Source organism: Schistocerca gregaria, chromosome 5 (genome assembly GCF_023897955.1).
Source record: "Schistocerca gregaria isolate iqSchGreg1 chromosome 5, iqSchGreg1.2, whole genome shotgun sequence".
NCBI lineage: Eukaryota > Metazoa > Arthropoda > Insecta > Orthoptera > Acrididae > Schistocerca > Schistocerca gregaria.
In genome coordinates this window covers 343,960,284-343,986,208 of record NC_064924.1, presented here as the reverse complement: position 1 = coordinate 343,986,208, position 25,925 = coordinate 343,960,284, and the positions used below count along the sequence as shown (strand labels likewise).

Genomic DNA, 25,925 nt, shown 5'->3' with positions numbered 1-25,925 from the left:
GGCAATAAAAATAACAAGTTCAGTCAACATATTAGTACCATCAAAGATGCAACTCAGAGCTGAGGTGATGTCATAGCTGGAGCATTCTCACAACGAATGGCAGCTGCTGACATCGAAATACTTCTGACATCCAAATGTAGAGCTCTCAGAACCCAATTTTTCCTCCACAGTTGGTAGTTTTTGTATTGCAGTGACCACTTCTGATGCCAAAATGCAGGGGTTGGGACATGACCCTGAAGTAAAAAGTTAATCAGCTTATGGCAAATCAGGATAGAGTGCCATTCCCTGCCTGGAGGTTGGCTGCGGGTAGGTGGTGACAGGAATCATATGGTGAACCACCAGCAAAACATCACTGTTTATAATAGTTTTTTATTCGTGTAAATTACAAGGATGGAGCCACAGCTGAAGAGAAGGTAGTTCACCTCATGACATAGGAGGCCACAGGTGTGCAGCATGCCAGCATCAGTGATTTGCCTACCTGTCAGGTGACATGTATGGGAAGCTGCAGCTCCTGACATCTGCACATTCATAGAGGCCTGACAGAAGCACCGTGCCATCAGCAAGGGATGACAATGGCAGTTCCTTGTAGCTCAGCTGCTCTGTGGCCACAGCAACAATGCAACAAGATAGACAGTGTTTAAACCTTGGTGCCCAGTGTGACAGAATATGATGGTGTGACACCAACAGAGGCTCCTACAGGTTGCATGACAGGAACCATGTAGCTGAGTAACAAGTTGGCCTAGGCTTGAATGCACTGTCCACAAGAAAGGGGACTGACAACAGAAGGTAGTCACCCAGCATGTGATCCAGTGATGCAGAGACACCAACCTGACACCATGCAGACTTCAGATCAGGTGGGGGCCTGTAGCTACTGGCAACAAAGTCCGAAGATGGCGAGTAGCTGCATCATATTGTACTGCAAGTGGTCTTTATCTCATGGTCATCATCTGGCACAGACTGCACCTAGATACTGTTGTATACAATTAACATCCAAAAATGAGAATCTGACTTGGGGGAGGGGGCAGAGAGGGGGGTATATATGTGAGCTGGCTGGTCAGTATTTCTCCAAAAGCAGCACTCTCATCCCAGAACTCACAGCAGAATGGAATGGCAGGGTGTCACCAATGAGCGATAAGGACTTCATTTGTCCCAGTTTTCTTGTTTACCAAGGTTCTTCAGAAGCCCTGATTTGACAACTTTGGGTTTCAGGACTGCTGGCTGGAATGTTCCTCTTTGCCAGCATGTTAAATAAGTAGTTTTGAACTTGGAATATGTTTTTTTGCTCTACAGTACCTGAACTTCAGGCTGACAACCACTTCCATCTCTATGATGTCAATCTGCTGTTGAATGCAGGAACAGTTTGTCACCCCTTCGCAGTCATGTTGCAATGCTCCACTCTGAATTTAATCGTATTCATGTTGTGTCATTTGTTAATGTGGCCCTCTGTTTTCTATTAATAAGATAAGAATTTCATACTCTGCTGCAAAATATTATAACAGGTTGCCAGGAGACATCTTGCAGTAAACTGAAAATCCAAAAATATTAAAAAACAAAATAAAAGAATACCACATTAGCCATACCATTTTACTCTTCCTAGTAGAATTTTAATACCTGCACAATCAAAGACCTTGGCATGGCCTCAGAAAATGCCAACTGTTTATTTTAGTTCTGCTAGAATTTACTTCATGAGATTGTACAGGGTGAATTATGTAAAACTTCCACCAAAAATAGTGCAGAGGTGGAAAGTGCTGTTAATGTGCGGTTTCACAGAATGGATTGGTAGTCAGGGGCTCATATTGTTAACCAATCAACAGATTTTAATAACACTTAGGAAGTGCATTTTTTGAGTAAACATACATTTTTTAAATGGAACAATGCCTATTGACATTAACAAACTGAATGTAGGGTAAATTAGAACGTCAGAGGTGTTGGTTGCAGGACCCAAGTGCAAGTAATTTAGAAGATATACTATTTTGAAAAATTGTCGCACCAACACTTGTACAATACGCGTAGTAACTCACACTGAAGAAAACCACAAGTGCATAGAATGTTATGTGGATTCTGACCGATAATGAGTCAGGGTATACGGCCCCTCCCACCGGAGGTTCGAGTCCTCCCTCGGACATGGGTGTGTGTATGTGTTGTTCTTAGTATATGTTTGTTTAAGTAGTGTGTAAGTCTAGGGCCCGATGACCTCAGCAGTTTGGCCCCTTAGGAATTCACACAAATTTGAAAACTTGAACATTCTGGTATGGAACGATTGTTGCACACACGCTGGCATTTCAGCGGTCATGTCCAAGCAGGCTGCAGTAATATGTCATTGTATATCATAGGGCGTAGTATATATGTCCTTGTAAACAATGTCTTTCAGCTTTTGCCACAGAAAAAAGTCTACAGTTGTCAAATTTGGGGAACGGATCAGTCAAGTTACAGGTCCTCTGCATCCAATCTAACAATTTGGAAACAATCTGTGAAGACATTCTGCAGTACTTTGTACACTATGGGGTGCACAGCCATCATGTTTGTACCAGAGGTTCCTCCTAGTCTGCAGAGAAATGTCTTCTAGTAACTGTAGAAGATGGTCTGTTAGGAGGCTGCGATACTTATGTTGTGTGTGTGAAAAGTGGGTGATTGTTCACTATCCCACACCACGCATTTACATTCCATGGACATTGACATTCCACTTGATGAAGATTAACGGGGATTATCAGCAGGCCAATAATGCTTGTTTCTAGCGTTTACCTGTTCATGACTGACAAATGTGGCTTCATCGCTAAACAAGATACATGATATATCTCTAGTATCCTGTCTTAAAGCCAATACACAGAAGTTACCATGATTCTCACAGTTATTTGCATGCAGCTCTTGATAGAGAGAGATGTGACAGGGATGCAACCTTTGTCAATGGAGAATGCACAGGACGGGAGGCCCTAGTCACATGACCCCCTTTTTTTATGTTGTCTAGGTGTTACACTGTCGCTTTCACATAACTTCTTTAAGAAGCTGATAAATAACTGCTAAGATGGCTGACATGTACTGGGATATCTTGTCGCATACACTGTACAAGAATGAACTGCATTCTTCCTACATTCCCCATACACCATGAGCATGTCAGATTTCTCTGCATTGGTAAATCCCATCGTCCATTCATGATGTACTGGTTGGACTATCACAGGGACACATAAGAACACTGTAAGCAAACATAACAACACCGTACCTAGCAGCTATGCAAGTTGAATGGCACAAACAAGTATCATTGTGGAAACTTTTCAAACTATGATATCTCAAAAATGAATTGTACTAGAATCCTGTGACAAGCACACTGACATTTTAATTTACCTAATTTTTAGATTTTTAAATCAATAGGCATAGTTCCATTAAAAAAAAGTATATGTCTGGACAAAAAAATACTTTCTAAGTATAATTGCTATCTGTTTATTGGCTGACAATATGAGCCCCTGGCTACCAATTCATTCTGTGAAAACTGTACATCAATAGCACTTCCAATTTCCACAATATTTGCGTTGCACGTTTTAGATGATTCACCCTGTATATTGTTTTTCTCAGTAGAGAAACCTTTATGGTAGCCAACCTGAGCTATTGTTGAAAACTATTTTCAGAAAGATGGTTCAGTATTCTTCTGTAAAATTCCTTATTGACACTTTTTGAGAACAGGGGAGGAAGAAGATGGGTTTATAATCAGAGATCAGTTGCTTAGCTCCACATTTATAAATTGTTGTTACTACTTCATATTTCAGTCTTACAGTCTACACTCATTGTTTTTCATAGATAACTTGCTAGTGGCACTACCAAGTCATCAGATGATCTTAATATCTTGTCTGCCAGAGAGCTACTATTTTGTAGTGACTTGATTTTTGTGACCTCTCTGACAGAGGATTTGGCATCTGCTGTGGTGGAGTACACATGCTTGACAAAGCAACTTTAGCAGATGTGCCTTTGGTAGGTGCTTTCTTGTTCCTGGGCTTTCAAGTACTGTTAGGAATAGTTCACTGAATTTAGCAGCCAATGATTTGTATTACACACAATTTCTCTTGCAGCTATTGTCATCATGGAAAAGAATATCATGTACATTGCTGTGCTTATTGCTTCAATACCTAACAATTTTACAAATAATCCTTGCTTTGTTCATGAAATTTTGATTTTTTTCTCCATTGTTCTTGGTTTTTGTCTTTTTGCCACTCACTCCAGCTCCTCCGGTGGTAAATTCTGCAACATGAAAGGCAGTGGAACATATGAAATAATACATGTTGTTGCAACAGATGCAGCAACCCTTTATTTCATGACCATTGCCAGATAAGAAAATGAGGTTTTTCGGAAATGATAGTACATACAGGTTATGTAACTTTCTTAGCAACTGAAATATTTATACAAGTAGGGTTTCTTTTAAAATGGAATGGCATACTTTTTAATGGCATTCAAAAGCTGTTTAAAATATGGGTACAGCATTAAAGTGCTTGTTATATCTGGGATTTAATCCTTTTGCAAAAAGACTCAGACGGTGTTCTACAACTGAAAGCCACAGCAGCTAGCATGAGCTATTGCCAGCAACAAGATAAGAGTTACACTAATAAGGTAACACATATTTCCTCTTGGCCTTACTTCATACAATTTAAATACAGATTCAGCTAAGATTATTGTAAATGGAGCTATAACTAATGTCTTGAGGATTAGAAGGGGTTTAGAAAAACTCTTTCAAATGTATGTACATCCTTATGTTTTAGGGAACAGCTATTGTGGAAGGAAATAGCAGTCAAAAAGCTTGGTAAAATGACAGATTATAGCATGAGTGCCCCTCTTGTTGATGTTTATACCATAATAGTTTCTTCCAGCCACCTTGCCTTACAATTTCCTTGATATTTTGAAAAGTTTGAAGGCTAACATTAACAAGGTTTGTATCACTATACTCTTCTTTTCAAGACCTTTTGTTAAAAAAGTGTATTGTTGCATTTTTTAAAAAATCAATGCAGGAGTTATGACATCTCCATCTAGGAGATACCTAGTATCCTATATTAAAAAATCACCCTCTGCTCCCTTCAGGGTCTGTGTGTGTGTCTCAGTATTTGTGACTATTGGTCTTTTAACTCTGAGGGAGGACTTGGCCTGAAAACTTTGCAGTGAGCTTGGTCTCATTCATGGGCATGTCTGCTGTTCAGTCCCAGAACTATACAATGAGTGATTACCCCCACTATTTCCATTGTTTTATTATTTAAAGAAGTTCTTAGAATATAATCAGCATAAGTGCCATATATTCTTGCATCATACTGTTTTCAGTGAATATTTAAACCTGAGGAGACATCTGGTGATTTTCTCTGAACTGATATCTGGTAATTTCATCTTACATATAAATTTGAACTCCAGGATATCATACTAATTTTTATCTTTGAAACATGTGAACTTGTTATAAAGAACTCATAAATGAAATAAAAGTTTCCAGAAAGTATAGACTTTCTTCAGAATGAAAACTTCACTTCCATAGTTTTTAAGTTATTTTAGTGTTCACTGTTTAGAAACACAAAGATAATTTAGTAATATACTACTTCAATAAAATTTGTATGTTTGTAGGTCACATCACCATCAGCAACACCAAAATCAACAGCAACAACGTGGGAACATTCCAGGGATCCCCAATAATGGTGTAGGTGTCTCCTCTGGGGCTGCCAACAAAGCCAAAGCCCGCCAGGGAAAGCTGGTGCGACTGAACATCAATGCACGTGAACGACGGCGCATGCATGATCTTAATGATGCCTTGGATGAACTTCGTAGTGTCATCCCCTATGCACATTCACCATCAGTCCGGAAGCTGTCCAAGATAGCCACTCTACTATTGGCTAAAAACTATATACTAATGCAGGTCTGTGATTAGAAGTTTAACTGACTTGTAAATAAGGCCTTTAGATACCTAGTGGTACATAGCCATAATTCATAAGACTTGCACACATAAAAAAAACTGTTTTCATAGTCAACCAAACAATTTTTTATGAATGGTCAAATGATGTCTTGCAAACAATTAGACATGTAGCAACTCAGTTTACACACAGATTTGAATTCATTCCACATGTAGAAGAACAATGAGCAATGCTAACAATAGCTTTAGTGTAAAAAAATGAACAAGATAACTTTTGTTATTTCTTTTTGTTCTTGATAGTAGAATTTGTTCTGTCTCATTAAACACCCTACCCTATAACTTAAAAACCCTTGTTCCCATGGTAACATGAGTGGTTGTGATGAGACCAGAAATATCACAAAAAAAGTTCTTCTCAGATTTTTAATTAAAAAAAGCCCTCAGTCCTAATAGCCTAAGATCTGTACCTAGTTATTCTATGTTACTGGTAGCACTGTGCTTATAATACGATAATTTATTATCTACCCTGTAAGTCTAAAAAGTTTTCAGAATGGATTAATAAAAAATAGAGAAAAGTTAAGATGGTAATTTTATGCTTCAAGTGTTCAACATAGTTTCCCCCTACTTGACTATAATGTGTAGGACATTCATACATTGTGAAAATGTGAGAAAAGTCGTTCTTTGGCATATTGCTCAACTTACACGTCTCACTGGCTTGAATGTCTCTTAAGCTGTCAAAGTGTTGACCCTCCATGTGAATTTCTGCACTTCATGTTTTTATGGTAGGTTCATGTTGATAGCACCACATCTCATCACCCATTATGATTTTTATAGAAAAAATGTCTGCTTTTTGCATTGCAATCAGTCACAGCAGGTGTCAATGCATCACTGTTTTTGTTCAGAAGTCAAGGTGTGCAGGGCAAACTTTGTACACACACTTTCTTCTATTTCAAAACATTCTGGAGAATGCCTTGAACACTTGATTTAGATGTGTTATTCCATTGTGATTTGTGATACAACAATCTTGACATAATACGGCCACACAACATGTACTTAAAAACTGAGTAGTCAAATGCACATCTGTTATTTACAGCTGTTAGTTAGAGCTGCCACCACAGTTACTATGGTTTTTTGGATGGCTGGTGCAATTTGTAAATCTGAAACTTTCATCTGTGTTGGTATACAGTGTTTCCACAAGCACATACACAAAACCTGTCAAAGGGTTCTGTTCAAAGTCACAGTCAGTCCTAACATTTTTATGCTGGATGTGAGTGTTGGCAATGTTTCATGTAGGCGGAGTATTGCCAAGAATCACTACTGTGCAGATTCTTTATCAGACTAGTCCCTTTGGAACTGGCTTATTTTAATAATGGAGGGCAAAAGCATCTCCAATGCAACTATTACTAATAATAGCATTAAAATTAACCTCAATATTGATCTTTGCTTTAATTCCATATTAATAAACAAAATCACAAAATCTTCACTCTGCATTAAAACATGTTTTTATAATTGGTGCAGGTTGATGATATCCATATCCACTTGAACAGCTCTACAGGTATTAACATAACTTTTTCAGATCATTCATGTCTTTATTTTTTTGTGTGACTCCATATCCAGGCATCCTGTAGGTTAATATCAGGAGACTAAACAGATAAATGCATAAGATTTCAGTTCTGGGTCCCATTGTCTTGTATAAAAACAAACAAACAGTGTCTGAAAAGGCCTTGCAGGCCCAATGATACTGAATGGCCACCGTGTCACCCTCAACCCTTAGGCATCACCACATGCAGCTACAGAGGGAAATGTGGTCAGCACACCACTCTACCAGCCGTTGTCAGTTTTTGTGACTGGTGCCAAAAGTTCTCAATCAAGTAGCCCCTCAGTTGGTTTCACACCCTGCTTGCCAACAGCACTCAGCAGACCCAGATGCTGACCCATCCAAGTGCTAGCCAAGCCTTCCAGTGCTTAACTTCAGTGAGCTTATGGGAACCAGTATTGTCTTTGATAGGTATTGTTAAAAAAAGCAAATTACACGCAAACTGAAGTTGACTAAGATCTCATCTGCTGTGAACCAAATGATGAGGTACATTGCAGGGGCAAATTTTTTGTACTTCATATGAGGTTGTACAGGTGTTGTTACAGAAAATCTGTCACTGCAGTATGTTTGCAATTGGGATATCTGTGCCACATTTTTACTACACCCATACCTCACCATTACTGACACACTGCAGGATATATGCCCTATGAAACATTTTGTCTGATTTTAATCCAACATATTTTTAGAAACACCCTGAATCCACTCATATGACAATGTATTTACATCATGAGAATTGCTTATCTGTGATATTTTATTTTGTTCTTCCTGCTAATCCTGGGATATTCTCATGCATAACATGTGTTATGTATTTAATTCTTCATCTCATAATGTAATTTTCATATTCCGTGTTTGCTTAAGTTACCAGTACATAGCAGACAAAATGTGATTAAAAGACACCATTGCCCTTCTGACAACTTTATACAACATTATTCTTATTTGCTCTGTATTCCCATCTTTGAGAAATTTCTCATGCTTTCACTGATATGTTTTGTGTGATCTTTGTGCTTGGTTGTGATGCTGCATAGCTAAAATAATAAGGGGGCTGAGTTGTATGGTACTTACTTTTATGAGGACAAAATCTTACTATAGCTGATGAGACATACATATAGAATAACTGTTTTATATTTTGAAAATTTTTATCACCAGTAGCAGAATTTTCATCTCCTGGAGGTAAGTGCTGGCCTCTCAATCTGTCTCTATGTTGGTTATATGCCATTTGACATCCACTTCTGTGCAAAGGCTTCCTCTAGGCTTTTACTAGATAAAGGTTTTCAGCAGTATGCATTCACGCTGCTGCTGCATGCTGCTTAATGTCATCTTCCTCTTTCCACTAGGTCACTTTCTGAAATGTTCTAGGTTCATCTTCCATCTACTTTCCTGTTTAGTTATCCTGCCTGCTTGTACTTCATTTTCATTGCAATTATCTCTTGTTCTCTCATTTGTTTTCCTGACTTGCCTAGTAATTCCAAACCTGCATCTCATTCATTCATTTATTCACACCACATTGTATTAATTCCATTATGAAAGAGATTATTCAATGCTGTACAATGAGTCAAGTCTGTAGAACAGGGAGAAGCTGCCACTGTAGTCTACTTCTGTAAAGCAGTTACTTCAAACAAGATACACAGTTCCTCCTCCAAAACTACACAGCTGTCGTTTTTATCTATTATTTCATGTGTCACATTCATGTAAAGCAGTCATGAAACCACTGACTGCAAAGACAACTATAGCTAATAATGGAAAAAGCTAGAAACCTGTTTAATTAGAACATTAGTTTTAACCAGAATTTCTACTGATGAGTTTTAAATAGTGTTGATCTACTAGGCCAAAATCCACACTGATATTCCCCCAGAATCTCTCCTGCATATGGAACTAGCCTATTATTGATAATACTAGAGAAAATCTTATAAGTTAGATTCAATAGGTTAATTCCTTGGTAATTCAGCAAGAAGTGTTGTCTCATTTCTTATGGATCAGTTGGATTATCCCTAAGGTCTGGGATTCTTCTCTGATCCCATATTAATTTGATAAATTTGTGTATTCGCTCAGTTTTCAACAATTCTGCTGTTTGTCCATCATTTCTGGTGCTTTATTGTTTTTTAAACAGCACACTACCTTCTGTATCTCCTCTGATATGGACTCTTCTATCTTTGGATCTGCAGTGCACCAGAGTGGCTGCACACACCTGGTAGAATTCCCTTCCGGAATCCCCTTGAAGTATGCTCTCCACCTATCCAGAACATCTTACTTATTATCAGAAAATTCTACTCTTTGTCCTTACATGCTTTTATTTTCAGTCTGTATTCTTGAGTTCCTTCTTTAACTTTCTTATAAAACATTCTGCTCTCATTCCTTTGATAGTGACCTTCCAGCTCCTCTATCTTTATCCTTATGCTTCCCTTTTTTTCTCCTGCATATCCTTGCTGCCTCTGTACTCTTTTCATTACACAAGGTGAGTCACTACTTATTGCTACCTAGAATAATACTGGAAGTATGATAGTCACTGAAAAGTTTGTGGGACAAATGTTGCGTGGGACAATGGAGGGGGGGGGGGGGGGCATAATATGACATTGGTTTTTTGTTGCTAGGTGGGGTCATGTCAGAGATATGAAGGTCGGCTTTGTTTTTTAAATGGGATGCTATAGTTTGGTACTTATTTTCTGATAGCGGCTATCGAGACAAATCCAACAATGTGTAAGGTCTTTGAAGGTCAACAAAGGTCAAAAAGGTGGCATGAACATCCATTTACAGAAGATGTTCAAAGTGATGACCATTGTTCTCAATGCAGTGCTGGAATCTTCTTTCATGGATTGAGTGGAAATCTTATCACTTCAGCACTTATCGAAGCACATGCTTCGACAGTTCTCTCTCGTATATAGTGCAAATAGTAAATATTTGCCGAATACAGCATATCCATCTCACATGCCATTGACATGTAAATGTCATTCAATGGTTTTGCAATACAACACTAATAGGAATAGTAAGACTAGTATCATTGAATCAAGAAAATGTGCTCGAAGTATTCCTTCAAAGAACAAGTCAATATGCTTCTCATATATGCTGAAAGATATCCTCAACGTACTCACCCTACATGTCATACATTTAAATATGTGTGTGATAAATTGAGAACAATTAGAGCTTTAACACATCCGGCAAAGGAAAGTTACTAATGAGGAAATAGAAATAGGTACTCTTGCCACTGTGGTTCGAGCTCCTTGTGTTAGTTCACGTCAAATCGCAAGGGAATCTGGCATGAACCAAAGCAGTGTTGTTTGTGTTCTGCATCACCATAAATATCACCCTTACCATATCAGTCTCCACCAAGAATTAATTGGTACATATTGTATCCATCACATTGAATTCTGCCGATGGGCTCAACTTAAGATTCAGAGGAATGACACATTTATTAATTTGATTTTATTTACTGACGAGGCTACATTCATGAACCATGGAAATGTTAATTTGCATAGCATGCATTATTGGGCAACTGAAAATCCATGTTGGCTGTGGCAAGTTGCACACCAAAAACCATGGTCAGTGAATGTATGGTGTGGGATTCTGGAGGACAGAATAATAGACCCCTATTTCATTGAAGGAAATCTTAATGGTAGGAAGTACACCACATTCCTGCAAGAAACATTAGGTCTGTTATTGGAAGAAATACCTTTAGGAACAAGGAACGGAATGTGGTATCAACATGATGGGTGTCCTGCACATTTTTCATGATGGCTAGAAATTAGTTGTAGAGACAATTCCCAAATCATTGGATTGGACACAGAGGAGATATGTCGTGGCCGGCTTGTTTGCCAGACTTGCTGCTTCTGAATTTTTTTCTTGTGGGGATTTGTAAAAGACATTATTTATAAAGACATTCCAACTACACCTGAAGATATGAAGAGAGAATTGTCAGGTGCCAATGTGATAAGGAATACAACTCAATCCATTATAAGAAGATTGCAGCACTGTGTTGATACCAATGGTCATCACTTCGAACACCTTCTGTTGTAAATGGACATTCATGCCGCCTTTTTGACCTTCAAAGACCTTACTGGTACACATCATTGGATTTGTCTCGATAGCCGCTATCAGAAAATAAATACCAAACTATAGCATCTCATTAAAAAAAAAAGTTGACCTTCATATGTCTGAAGTGACCCCACCTAGCAACAAAAAACCAACATCATACTATGGCCACCATTGTCCCATGCACCTTTTGTCCCACAAACTTTTCAGCTCCTATCATACATTTGGAGTTATTCTTGGTGGCAATAGTTAGTGACTCACCCTGTATAATGCCTGATTTGATCTAGTCTTTCAGTTTAAGCATTCCAGTCTTGCTTCAATTTTTCTTTTCCACTGCCTGTCTGCATTAATTAATCATCATACTAGCCTTTGTATCTTAATCTGCTTGTTTTCCCCTGTATTTCATATGCTATTGTCAGAATGTTAATTTTAATAGCTCACTGTCTTTCATTTGTAACTCCAGTCATGATCAGCTCTAACAGTCTTTGAACAGTAGACCTATCTTTCAGTTGTTCTACGATTCCATTACTTTATTCCGGTACTACTTCCTTTGGTAGCCATAGCAAGTATCTGCCTCATTTTGGCTCCTACTAGATAATGGTCAGATTTGCAGCAAGCTCCTTTTCTAAGCAGCAAACCAAAAATGTGCACATTTTCCATACCAGACGCCCACGTCTTCATTAACAGAATATGCTCTGTTTGGTTTGCTTCATTTGTTCCTGCTTTTTTCCAGTTCCTTTGTAGATATTTTCCTTGGAAACAGGTTCTTACTGTCTTTTAACTTATTCACAGAAGCAAACTATGCAACCCTCATACTTTTATTACGTTTGTTTCATCTCTTAGCCTTATCAAACCTGCTTCTGAAAGGCCTAATAGGTTAGCAACAGATCAGATATTTGTGCTGAGGCAAATACATGAAAAGGTATTTGAGCATAATATTAAGCTTCATAACCTCTATGTAGATTTCAACCAGGCTATAGATAGTCTTGATTTAGAAGAAATGCTGGATGATTTGCTACTGCTTGGTAAACCATCTAAGTATGTTTCACTTAACTGAGCAACATCGGCTGGCTGCAAGGCTGCAGTGCAAATGGATGGAGAACTCAGTAAATAAGCTTTAGTAAAGAAGTCAACGGAGCCCTCTTTCCAATGTTTTTTAGTCTAACTCTTGAAGCAGCCATCAAAAGCTTCAAATATCTGGTTACATACATGCAAAATCAGCCCAGATATGCGTATATGCTGATGATGCAGTAACTTGTAGTAGGAGAAAAGTTTCCCTAGAGAGAAAATAGGTGAGTTGAAAGAAGCCATCCTACCTAGAGGCCTTGCTATTAATGAGAAGAGGACTAAAAGTGTGAATATCACCAGGAAGGAAAATAATAACTTGGATAAACTATACGCCAGCTGGTTTCAGTCTTGAACATGTGCAGAACTTGGACTACATGGGATCTAATATTAATAGCTAGCAGAAACTTCAAATTTATGAGCTCATGGTTAGGCCAGTTGTAACCTACAGATATGAAACATGCTGATCAGCAGCACCTCCAGATACCTGAATGCAGGGTTCTGCACAAGATCTATGGGACAGTTCTGGATAACAATGGTTTCTGGAGATCGAGAATGAACACTGAGGTGGAACACCTCATACAAGGAGCTGACATTGTAAGAATGATAAGAAATAAGAGAACAGCTTGGCTTGAACAAGTCCTTAGGATGGGTACTGGATAAACAACTAAATAGGTTTTTGAATAGAAGCCAACTGGAAGAAGACAGAGTGGAAGGCCACGAAAGAAGGGGATAGACAATGTAGAAGAAGATATAAAATCTCTCAGAGTTTGAGAATGGTAGAGAACTGCGTTGGAGGGGGCAGAGTGGAGGAAACTTGTTTAAGAGGCTAAGACCCACACATGGTTGTAACACCATGAGAAGTGAAGTCCTAAATAGAGTGATAAATTATAGAATGACTGGGCAATAAAGTACTCTTGTGCTTTGTTTTTGAATATCTGGGGGTTAACAACTTGCTATCAGATGCCTGTCAGCAACTGGCAATTGACTTCTGTACCAGAATATAAAAATCCATTCAGAACCATATGCAATCTAGATGGGAACTATTTTTACTTCTATTGCTGTGATTTTGAGTTTCACAGTTCATCCTAAATTCACTCTTATTGTTAACTAGGGAGTAAATGTGTAGTAAGTGTAATAATCCCAACTCATTCATTCATCATGCTCTGTAGATCACATCAACCACGAGAACTTTAAGGGGCGTGGAATAAGTCAAGGTATACATTAGCAAAAGACAAAGAAATCTTAGAAACTTAATCTATACACTGTATTAGCATTGCATTATCACTATATTGCTTGGTGATATTCACACTTATGTTGTCTAAATTTGATTGAGTAAATTAAAAATAAAGTTTAATCCAACTTCTGAATTAACACATCCCATGCATCACCCAAATCTTATCATACAATTCAAAACTGACAATGTTCATTTTAATGTGAGGAGTATTTTCATCTGCCTCATGTGCCTCATGAAATGCTCAACTATATAATTAACCCTTAACTACTCTCACTATTTAGACTGATGTTATTAAGGTCATGGTGAAGTTTCTGACCAAAAAAAAACACCAACTTATTAACTTCTGCTTTTCCACAAGCTGCTGTTAAGGACTCAATAAAAGAAAAGTTTCTATTTATGAAAAATCTCTCTTTATGAAGAAAAGAAGACATGATCTTACCAACAATTAAGGCTCTTACATTAACATTGGCTTCTTAAACGGGGTTTTTGGAACTAACTTAAGTATGAAAATGTTCTCCAACAATGTTCAGAAGCATGTTTTGAGATCAGATAGTGATCAGTTAAGTAAACTATAAAGAAAAAATAAACAATGACTTTCAGTAAAAATGACAAATCATCCAAGCACTTATTTTCATTCATCACAGTTAAGGACACAGGGTACTTATAAATGGTCGAAAAATCGAAAAATTTTCATGACTTTATTAAATTCTATAGTCTTTCCTGATTACATATTAAAAACAAAGATTCCAAGACTTACCAAGTGGGAAAGCGCCGGCAGACAGGCACAATGAACAAAACACACAAACACACACACAGAATTACTAGCTTTCGCAACCGATGGTTGCTTCTTCAGGAAGGAGAGGGAAAGACGAAAGGATGTGGGTTTTAAGGGAGAGGGTAAGGAGTCATTCCAATCCCAGGAGCGGAAAGACTTCCCCCTCCCTCTCCCTTAAAACCCACATCCTTTCGTCTTTCCCTCTCCTTCCTGAAGAAGCAACCATCGGTTGCGAAAGCTAGTAGTTCTGTGTGTGTGTTTGTGTGTTTTGTTCATTGTGCCTGTCTGCCGGTGCTTTCCCGCTTGGTAAGTCTTGGAATCTTTGTTGTTAATATATTTTTCCCATGTGGAAATTTCTTTCTATTTTATTTACATCATCATTATATATATATATATTGATGTGCGGATGGATATGTGTGTGTGTTCGTGTGCGCGAGTGTACACCTGTCCTTTTTTTCCCCTAAGGGAAGTCTTTCCGCTCCCGGGATTGGAATGACTCCTTACCCTCTCCCTTAAAACCCACATCCTTTCATTTTTCCCTCTCCTTCCTTCCTTCCTGACGAAGCAACTGCCAGTTGCGAAAGCTCGTAATTCTGTGTGTGTGTTTGTGTGTTTTGTTCATGTGCCTGTCTGCCGGCGCTTTCCCGCTTGGTAAGTCTTGGAATCTTTGTTTTTAATATATATATATATATATATATATATATATATATATATATATATATATATATATATATATATATATATTATAGGGTTTCAAATGAAAAATGACCTATATATGTCAGATTTTAAAGTTACGGTCATGTATGCCGCCATGTTCCCTTTATTTCTGTTACAAAAACCAGTATTATTTCGAAAAGAACTGTGAACTTTGTGTTTCCAGCAATTATACATATAATACATTGTATATGTTGGTAACAGTGCAGGTTTTTAGTCTGTAAATGATTATATTTACTTGTATTTACTTTTGTTTCACTAAAGCAATTTGGTCACGTGTTACTGAATGTTTGTTGCCCAAGTGTTACATATATTTGTGGAAGTACGTATCCTTTAGTGTGCAATAAATATGAAGTATGCCACTCATCAAGAAATTCAATAAAAGTAAATTCCATGGTCACCAGTTCACAAATCAAGCAAGCCACACTGTTGAAAGTAACCTATGTATCAGTTCTTCAGGGAAGAAACTCCTACATGGCATGCTGCCTGGTTATTCAATTTTTGTGTTAACAGTGACACTGTTTGTAGTGGATTTGTTGTTGATGATGTGGACATCTTATCTTCTTTGATAAAGGAAGTGGCAAAATGTAAACAATGGGATGGTGTAGGCTGTCTGGAAATAACTGAACAACAAAGTAGTAGGAAGGGTTTAGAGTCAAAATTAGTTGTTCTGTGTGGATCCTGCAATAAATCTACCTCAAAAATGACTTTGAACATTGTGCATAATTGATATGATGTGAATTTGAAGTTAGTGTATGCAGTGCATGCAATAGGAAAAGGAAAAGGGTCTGCTCAAACGTTTTGTTGTTTGATGGACCTTCCTCCTCCTCCCAGTAGTTCAGTAAGAACAGAAAAATACTTTTAGGTGCCTTGACGGTTGTGTATAAAGCATCTATGAAATGTGCAGTAGAAGAAACTGTAAATATTAGAGGCACCAGGGACATTGGTCAATCTGATAGAAAATCTCTGTCTGGCCAAGACAGATTGACAGAAACTGAAATAAACCTCCTTCAGCATTATTACAGACTGGCCATTAGATGAGCTGCACCTCTGAATGATGCTACAGCAATGAGAAAATCTGTATGGGCCACCTACTTTTATGAGTTGTCCACAGATGACCACCCTGTTCACGGACTTTGCCCTAAAGGAGGAGATTCTTGGTGTTTACCAAAAAGCAAAAGAAAGTGGTCAAATATACCATTATAAGCTTTCTCTTCCTGAGCCTCTTATGAATGAAATAAAACCAATTTTTAGAGAGCTGAGTGACCTTGTTTTTCTTAGTAAGTGTCTTCATGGGGGCTCTCAGAATACAAATGAAAGTTTCAACCATTGCATATGGGAAAGATTACCCAAGAACGTTTTTGTAGGACTATATGCAATAAAAGTTTGTGTACTAGATGCAATGATATGTTTCAGTGAGAGAGTGATAGGCAGGTTGGAAGTTCTGAGAAATGTAGGCATAAAATATGGAAGATCAATTGCTTGTGTGTGACAGACAATTGGTGCATGAAGCTGAAAGATTCACTCTTCAAGTTACAAAAGAAGCAAGAAGTGCTAAAATGAATGCCAAGAGGAAGCTTGAAGATGAAGAAATGCTTCAAGATGAAGACTAATCTTTAGGAATGTTCTGAGGCATAGTTTAATTGGACTCATATCTTCATTTGCAATTTCCTGCTAGTTGTATTTTTCCGAAACCTAACCTAACCTAATCCAACGTAACCTAACCTAACCTCAGGGTACAAATATTTCCTAAAGTTTATAAAGCATTGCTTTGATTTTGTTCTGTAACTTGCAATAGTCCATACTTGTGTGGTAGACCTAATCTTTACTGCAGAATCAAGTAAATTATAGAAAAAATAACATTTTTATTAGGAAATAAATTATAAAAATTAACATGTAAGATGCAATATTTTTTATTCTTGTAATACATATAATATGTGGAATTAAATAGGTCTAGTACCTCAGCCATCATGTCATGCATATCTGATAAAAATTTGGTCTCCTTCAAATGTATAACATTTGATTAAATAGTACCTCAATTTGAGGAAGCATTTTGGGACAAAAATTGCATCAATTTCTTTGTAATTTTTTTAATAACCCTAAGCAGGTTCCAAAATATTCAAAACACTTCTAATTTGTTTAAAACATATGCTGCATTACCTGATATCAACAAAAAAACCTGTAAAACACATACATTATAAACAGTGCGTGAAAGAAGTAATGTTGATTTGTACATAATATTGAGCCAGAAAAGTACCCTGTATCCGTAAGACATACATTTTTGTCAATGGAAAACATATTTTTGACATTTAGAACATGTTCTGGTAGCTGTTGTGTCTTTAATGTGTGCACATACATATGACATTTATGACTTTTTAGCTGACTCGGTTCAGCCTCAACTTGCACCACAGATATGTCAACTCTGCTGTCATTTTCAAATTTTTTGCAAAGGCCATTATTCTTTTTCATCCGTGTGTCCCTAGAAAAAATCTTAGAATTCATTTTGCTCTCTTTGATATTTGCTTTGGTCAATGCTATGCCAAAAAAATTTATACATCTTGATCAGTATCTTGCTATTCTTATTTGTAATGGTTTATCCATAAAGATACCCAGACTGTCTTACTATTTCTTGTTTTTTTCAATGAACATTCTCTTCCTCTGCCTCTTCATTGTCCTGTATTTCATCATCAGTTTCATGATAAGATGTTTCTGTTTTGTAGTCACTAGACTTGGCCACAACTTGAAAAGAATCTGGTGTATCCAATGAATCAGAATCTTCACTAGCTAACAATAACTCCAAAATCTGATAATCCTTCAAATGTTGCTTCATTCTGTCTAAAACAAAGAAAACCACTTTATGATGACAAATAAGAAAAGTATCATTTATATTTTCATAGGGTAAATTTCAGCCTCAACTGGATTGTACCTATGGAAATAATGGTTGCTGCTTAGCATGTGCCTTCACAATGCAGAAGCACAGTCAATACCAAGAATACAGAAAGCCGAAGTGGCAATGTTGCAATAAGCACGGAACTGTAAACGAAAGAGTGATGTGTGGGGTAATAAATTAGTCTAAACTGTTACACCATTACTTGCACCCCCCCCCCCCCGCCCTACTATTATTACATCATCTTTTTTTCCAAGATCCTTGGCCGAGGAGGCTAAGTCAAAGGTAATGTCATCAAGTCCTGAACCTGGCTTAAAAAAATATTATTTACCTGGTGATCAGTGCGCAAAGAGCTCTGAACCAATGCTGACATACTCTTCCTATCACTGCTACTTCTTTGGTTTTTAAAATTTTTCTTCCAAACACTTAGCTTGCACCTTATTACCTGTACTGTCAGACTGAATTGGAACTTCTTGGGTTGTCTGAATGCTCTATCACTCAGTCTCCGAAGGAGTGAAAATACGGGAGTCAGCAAGACTGAAGTGATTGAACTTGCAACATCTGCTGGATCTCTTCACTGAATTGTAAAGCATCACTTTAATGCAGGCTTCTGTTCTAGACCTGTCATTACTGCAGCTGACTGCAGCACACACAAGTGATAATGCCAAGGTTCCTAAAAAGGTTCTTTTATCCACTGAGAAAATCACAGGTTTTGAATGAATTCCACATGAAGTCAATGTCTCATTGTCACAAATGAAAACACACATTGCTCTAAACTTTCCATTTCATATAAATTGAATCTTCATTTTGAAAACTTAACCTACTTTACCAGAAGAATTCTGGGCCATTTTCGCCTCTCCTCTTTTTTTCTGCACCACCAGTGTTTTATGCCCATTAATCTCTATTTCTGGTAGCTGTAGGTCATTTTGATTTGTTTGGAACTGCATGGTAAGATTTTTATAAGATTATGAGTTAATTTGGTAGATGTTAACCAGTCATAAGCTTGTTTTATTATTATCATGGCTGTGTCTGGTATGGGTGTGTTTGAGCACTTTATCAACATACTTGTCTCATCAGTAAATATGGTCATTTTTTACTAGTCGTCTAATGTCCCAGATCAATCATTTATGTAGACTTGCAGAGTCCAGTATTTAACGTTTCCCCATTCTGAATTTAATCTTATTCATGCCATATCATGTGCTAGTGTGACTCTCTATTTCCTATTGTTAAAAGAAGAATCAATCCATTCGAGGAGAAAGCATTAAAATCATATAATTTTAGTTTCCATAGGAGAATTTTACTACCTGCACAATCAAAGGACTTGTGTCAGGGTTATATAATATTCCAAAAGGGTAATTTTTCTTGTTTAATTCTGATAGGTTTGAGTTTAGGAAATTATGTAATGGTTTCTCAGTAGAGCATGCCATTTTAGATACAGAATGAACTCTGTTAAAATAATATTCTGGTAATGACACATGAAATAATGAGGGAATCAAGTAGATTCAGAAATGAAGACTGTATGATGATGAATACAGACAGGTAATGGGACAGCAATATACAATGAAAAAAAAGAACAGAACAGAAATGATCATACGGCATTATTGGCCAGAAGCCCCATCTAGGGTTAATGGCCACCAAGTTCAAGATGAGGATGCCACAACACCCAATCCATGAGCATATAAAATCTCTGACCTGGCTGGGAGTTAAATGTCGGCCCTGTTCGTGGCAGTCAGTGCACTGGCCACTCAGTTATGGAGACAAACTAAAACACAATGAAAGGAGAATAATAAGGAGAGAAAGGTAGAGATGGAAGAACATTACTGTAGGAATGAAACAGGAAATTTTATAAGAAAATTAAAACAGAAACTCATGAATATGGACCTAAAATAACAGTTTATAAGACTAAAGAGAGAAATTTGCTGACAGTTATACAAGGTAGTCTGGCTGGATGGCAAGAATAAATTTAATGAAATTTTGGAATGTAATCCCACTGGGAATGAGACACCACCCTTTTATACTGCTGGACGAAAGACGGAATAACCCAAGTAACTGGGAGTATTGAAGCTAGTCAAGTGTCAATAAAATTACAAAGTCCTAGGAACCCATGAAATACCTACAGGAATCACTTTAATAAAAGTAGAAACCACTCTCTGCAAGGAAACCGACAAACTTATAAATGTGATGAGGAATCAAGAGAGAATATCAGAAAAGTAATTTGATAAGAAAAGAGCCCAGTATCATAACCTTAGAAATGTCTGTCCTGTCAACTTTGACTTAAGCCAATTATGGACAACAACAGCTTATGATATGTAACCCACTGAAATTTGTTGTCATAGAGGAAACTGCAGAACTTCTGGATACCAAATATAATTTCCAGTGCCTCCTTCTCTAACTGTCAATAATTTTCTTGTACTGTAGTCAGCATCTTAAAGGAAAACATGATAGGCCATTCCTAGACATCTCGGTGATATATATGTGGCTAACACAAGTGGTAAATAAGACCGATACAAGGTTAGGCATGGAGCAGGCATTGCTTCATCATACACTCCTGGAAATTGAAATAAGAACACCGTGAATTCATTGTCCCAGGAAGGGGAAACTTTATTGACACATTCCTGGGGTCAGATAGATCACGTGATCACACTGACAGAACCACAGGCACATAGACACAGGCAACAGAGCATGCACAATGTCGGCACTAGTACAGTGTATATCCACCTTTCGCAGCAATGCAGGCTGCTATTCTCCCATGGAGATGATCGTAGAGATGCTGGATGTAGTCCTGTGGAACGGCTTGCCATGCCATTTCCACCTGGCGCTTCAGTTGGACCAGCGTTCGTGTTGGATGTGCAGACCGTGTTAGACGACGCTTCATCCAGTCCCAAACATGCTCAATGGGGGACAGATCCGGAGATCTTGTTGGCCAGGGTAGTTGACTTACACCTTCTAGAGCACGTTGGGTGGTACGGGATACATGCGGACGTGCATTGTCCTGTTGGAACAGCAAGTTCCCTTGCCGGTCTAGGAATGGTAGAACGATGGGTTCGATGACGGTTTGGATGTACTGTGCACTATTCAGTGTCCCCTCGACGATCACCAGAGGTGTACGGCCAGTGTAGGAGATCGCTCTCCACACCATGATGCCGGGTGTTGGCCCTGTGTGCCTCGGTCGTATGCAGTCCTGATTGTGGCGCTCACCTGTACAGCACCAAACACACATACGACCATCATTAGCACCAAGGCAGAAGCGACTCTCATTGCTGAAGACGACACGTCTCCATTCGTCCCTCCATTCACGCCTGTCGCGACACCGCTGGAGGCGGGCTGCACAATGTTGGGGCATGAGCAGAAGACGGCCTAACAGTGTGCGGGACCGTAGCCCAGCTTCATGGAGACGGTTGCGAATGGTCCTCGCCGATACCCCAGGAGCAACAGTGTCCCTAATTTGCTGGGAAGTGGCGGTGCGGTCCCCTACGGCACTGCGTAGGATCCTACGGTCTTGGCGTGCATCCGTGCGTCACTGCGGTCCCGTCCCAGGTCGACGGGCACATGCACCTTCTGCCGACCACTGGCGACAACATCGATGTACTGTGGAGTACTCATGCCCCACGTGTTGAGCAATTCGGCGGTATGTCCACCAGGCCTCCCGTATGCCCACTATACGCCCTCGCTCAAAGTCTGTCAACTGCACATACGGTTCACGTCCACGCTGTCGCGGCATGCTACCAGTGTTAAAGACTGCTATGGAGCTCCGTATGCCACGGCAAACTGGCTGACACTGACGGCGGCGGTGCACAAATGCTGCGCAGCTAGCGCCATTCGACAGCCAACATCGCGGTTCCTGGTGTGTCCGCTGTGCCGTGCGTGTGATCATTGCTTGTACAGCCCTCTCGCAGTGTCTGGAGCAAGTATGGTGGGTCTGACACACTGGTGTCAATGTGTTCTTTTTTCCATTTCCAGGAGTGTAAGAAATGTATGGTGACAATCCTCAGACCACTGGAAAGGGATTCCTTTTCTCAATGGAAAGGGATTCCTTTTCTCCACAGTTAATTCAGTGGATGGGTTACTGTCACAAATTGAGGCATATCAGTCATAATATGTAACCTTTCCCTTCAAAGACCTCACTGGTACACATCATTGGATTTGTCTCTATAGCTGCTATCAGGATATAAATACCAAACTATAGCATCTCATTTAAAAAAAGTGGAATATTTGCAATAGTTTGTTCCAAAAATGTTTGGAAGGTTACTGGTGGAAGTCCCACTGGTGTTCGTACAGCTGCTGTTGCTGCTGCTGGAGCTCCCTTTGTTGTTATAGCTGTTACTGCTGCTGCAGTCATTGTTGCTGTCGCATCTGAAACTGCTGTTGCCACAATTTTAGAAACTCAGGATCCATGCTTCACAGGGATAGTTGGGCAGTGAGAAAGTGCTCATTGCCACATTTCTAAACATTTCAAAAGCATAGCAAGGCCATTTTAAGCAATACAAAAGTCCAGGGAGCAATACAAATCACAAAAATAAATCTGGTAAGGTCAAAACTGTGCTGTTCAATGGTGCATAAATAATGGCTTCAAAGACTAGCAGGAGACTAATGGACAAGTGTTGGGCCAGTGTATTTACAGGCAATTTCATGTCAGCAGATGATCCCACAGACATGCTTGCCATGGCAGTACCTCACATAGGAGCAACCTGTGACTCAAGTACATAGCCTGAGTATCTCTGACCTGTTCGCCATATCCATACTGGGCGGGAAATCTAAATCTCTGCTGGGCACTAAACCAGATTGAAGTCCTTCGTTGAGGAAGGGCGAGAGAGAGAGATGCTGGAAGCCTGGCAAAGGCTCTCATGAAAGGTCGACATGATTCACTCGTCAGATGCTGGCGTAATCAATGGGATCACTGATCAATGGGTTCAAGAGTGCAGCTTGGGATTGCCTGCAGGAGAATGGATTCAAACTGCGGAGCTGATGGAGACAACAATTCAGCCTCCATGGGCACCTGAGGTAAAAAGGACCCACCTCTGTTGGTTATGTGCTGAGTGTGTCAGTGGTATTGGTGGGAGCTGAAAGTGGCCTAGGGAGTGGACATGGCTCCACCTCTGTTGGCTTTCATTGTTGCTCATTATTGACACCCTGTTGACACTGAACATGAGGGCAGACATTATAGTGGTAGGTGGCAGGCTTATCCTTGGCGTGGTTGCATTTAAGTCATGCCCAGATACTGGCTGAGGGAAAGAGGGATGCCTTGTTGCAGATTTTGATGACTGATAGAGATCCTGACTGGCCACCCCCTAGTGTTGATGAAAAAGCCTTTGGTCCATCCAGGATCCTCACTGAATGTGCAAGGCCAGATATGGAGGTCCATGCCATGATACTGCTGTGTGTTTTAAGTGGTGGGGTCATGGAGCTGGGTACAACAGGTCAAAGAATGTGCAGGATCTGCATCCATGTGTCATTTCAACTGGACTACATCCATTTACAGGGGTGGATCAGTAGGTGAAGAGGAAGCTGGTAAATGCTTTCCCATGGTTGGGTGCCATCTTTATGTTGTGCGTCTGTATCTTGAAGGCCTGACCATAGGCAAGGATTCTAAATTGGTTGCAGGATGAAAAGGAGTGGTGGTCAGATGTTCAATGTTGTTGCATTTACAAAAATCCTGAAATGCTAATGTTGTGAATTGAAATCCATTGTCAGAATTCATGTTGGAAGGTGCACCCTCTATTGCAAATATGATGGATAGGGCACAGATGGTAACTTCTGTGGTAATGATAGCCATCCATGCCACATCATCCAAATTGCTCCCTGGAATGGTCCAGTGAAATCAACATACGCCCTTTGCCAGCAGTAATCAAGGCACTGCTTAGAGTTGAAACATTGTGTTGGGGCTGACTGATTGTGGCTGCAGGCCTGGTAGTTCTGGATTTTGGGTTCCATGGCAGCATCAAGACTATGCCAATAAACTTGATGCTGCACCATTGCCTTCATTCTGCACATTCCCCAATGTCAGTGTGGGGGAGTTTCGGCATGTGCAGCCAAAGGGCAGGAGAATCTACCACCCAGCATTCAGAATCATATCTAGCTAACTAAATAGTACACTCAGTGGCCTTAAGCCTGAGTAGTAAGGAAAAATAGGTACACAATTTCCAGTTGTTGCTCTTATGCTGGTGTTCTGACCAACCCCACCATACAGCAGAGTAACAGATCACAGCATGTTGCTGCTGCTACTTTGCATGCCATAGTCAGGAATTCTTCAACAGTGTGTCACTGATTTGCATCTAAGGCAAGACATAGCACTTCATGGATGTCAAAAACTCTGCATCCGGACCCCACCAGAAAGTGCATCAACATTTGCGTGCTGTATGGTGGGCTAGTAATGGATGTTTTAGATATAGTTACTTAGGAATAATGCCCAGTGTTGCAGCTGCTGCACTTTCTTATTGGGAAGTTTCAAATGGTGACTGAACAGTAAAGTAAGGGGCTCGAGATCGGTGATCAGGTGGAACTTGGTACCATAGAGATACATCCAAAACTTTCTTACAGCATATTGATAGGCATTGCCTATTTCTCAATTTACAAATAATTCCTCTGAAACTTCCTGACACCATATTGATAGGCATCGCCTTTTTCTCAATTTACAAATAATTCCTCTGTGCCAAATTTAATGTTTCAGTTGCAAATATATTGGGCAGTTATGTGCTGTCAGAGTATTTGTGGGACAGCATGGCTCTGATATCATAATATGACACATGGGTGGTAAGCATTAAACATTTGCCAGGATGGAATGTTGCTAAGCAAGGGGCCAAACTAAGGCATTTTTTAAAATTGTAACAAAAGCCTTTGGCATGCCTCTGATCAAGCAAATTTAAAACTTTTTTTTACACAGTTGATTAAGTGGCTAGGAAATCTGGACCATGTTGGGAATGAACTTCACATAAAAATTTACTTTGTCAAGGAACGACTAGCCTGGAGCCATACAAACATCATCTGAATGTTGCACTGTTGCTGTTCTCGTAAGGCCCCAGTAATTAGCAAGTCATCAAAATAACTAACACAGTTTAGGATACTTTGAATCAGTTGCTCAAGATATCTCAGAAATATCAAGGGAGCCCTTGCAACCCCAACCTTCTTGAACAATATATCCCAATTGACATATTGATTGAAAGGAGCTATCAGTGAGACCTCTCTCTGAAAAATAATGACCCCCAGCCAATTTTACCAACAATTCCTCCAGCCAAGAAACTGGACACAGATCGACATTTGCTTTAGCATTGACAGTAGACTTAAAATCACCACAAATTCTAAATGACCCACTTTGTTTCTTAACTATGACTATCTGTATAGACTACTGGCTAGATAATACTAGAAATATAACTCCCACACTTCACAACCTACCTGGTTCTGTTTTATCTTTCTCATGCATGGTGAAAGACACTGGAAAGGCCCTACAAAACACAAGGACTGCCTGTTGCTTTAAGGATACATGGGCCTGGAACCCTATTGTACAACCTAATGTAGGTTCAAACAGTTGGTTATATTGCATACATAACACATCAATTCTGTGAAAGGTATTGCAATTGAAACTGTATTCACTTGGCCCTTAATTTGAAAAGCAAAAAGCACACAAGTGTCTAGCCAAATATGTTAGTTGTCATCCAAGAGTTGACTACTAGCCGAGTCAATTGCCAAGCTGCCTTTTTATACTTAGCATGGACTATGATCTAACCCCACAGCAGAATCTACTGGTCATTGTATGTTATCACTCTGTAC

General features: G+C 39.2%; 1 protein-coding gene across 1 annotated transcript in view; it reads left to right on the top strand.

The window, feature by feature from the left end:
- The window catches only part of LOC126272916 (class E basic helix-loop-helix protein 23), a 90,645-nt gene that overhangs the window by 40,160 nt on the left and 24,560 nt on the right, over positions 1-25,925 (top strand). The window contains exon 3 of the mRNA XM_049976204.1: positions 5,584-5,872. Coding sequence (XP_049832161.1) covers positions 5,584-5,872 — 289 coding nt within the window. The remainder of the gene's footprint in view (positions 1-5,583; positions 5,873-25,925) is intronic.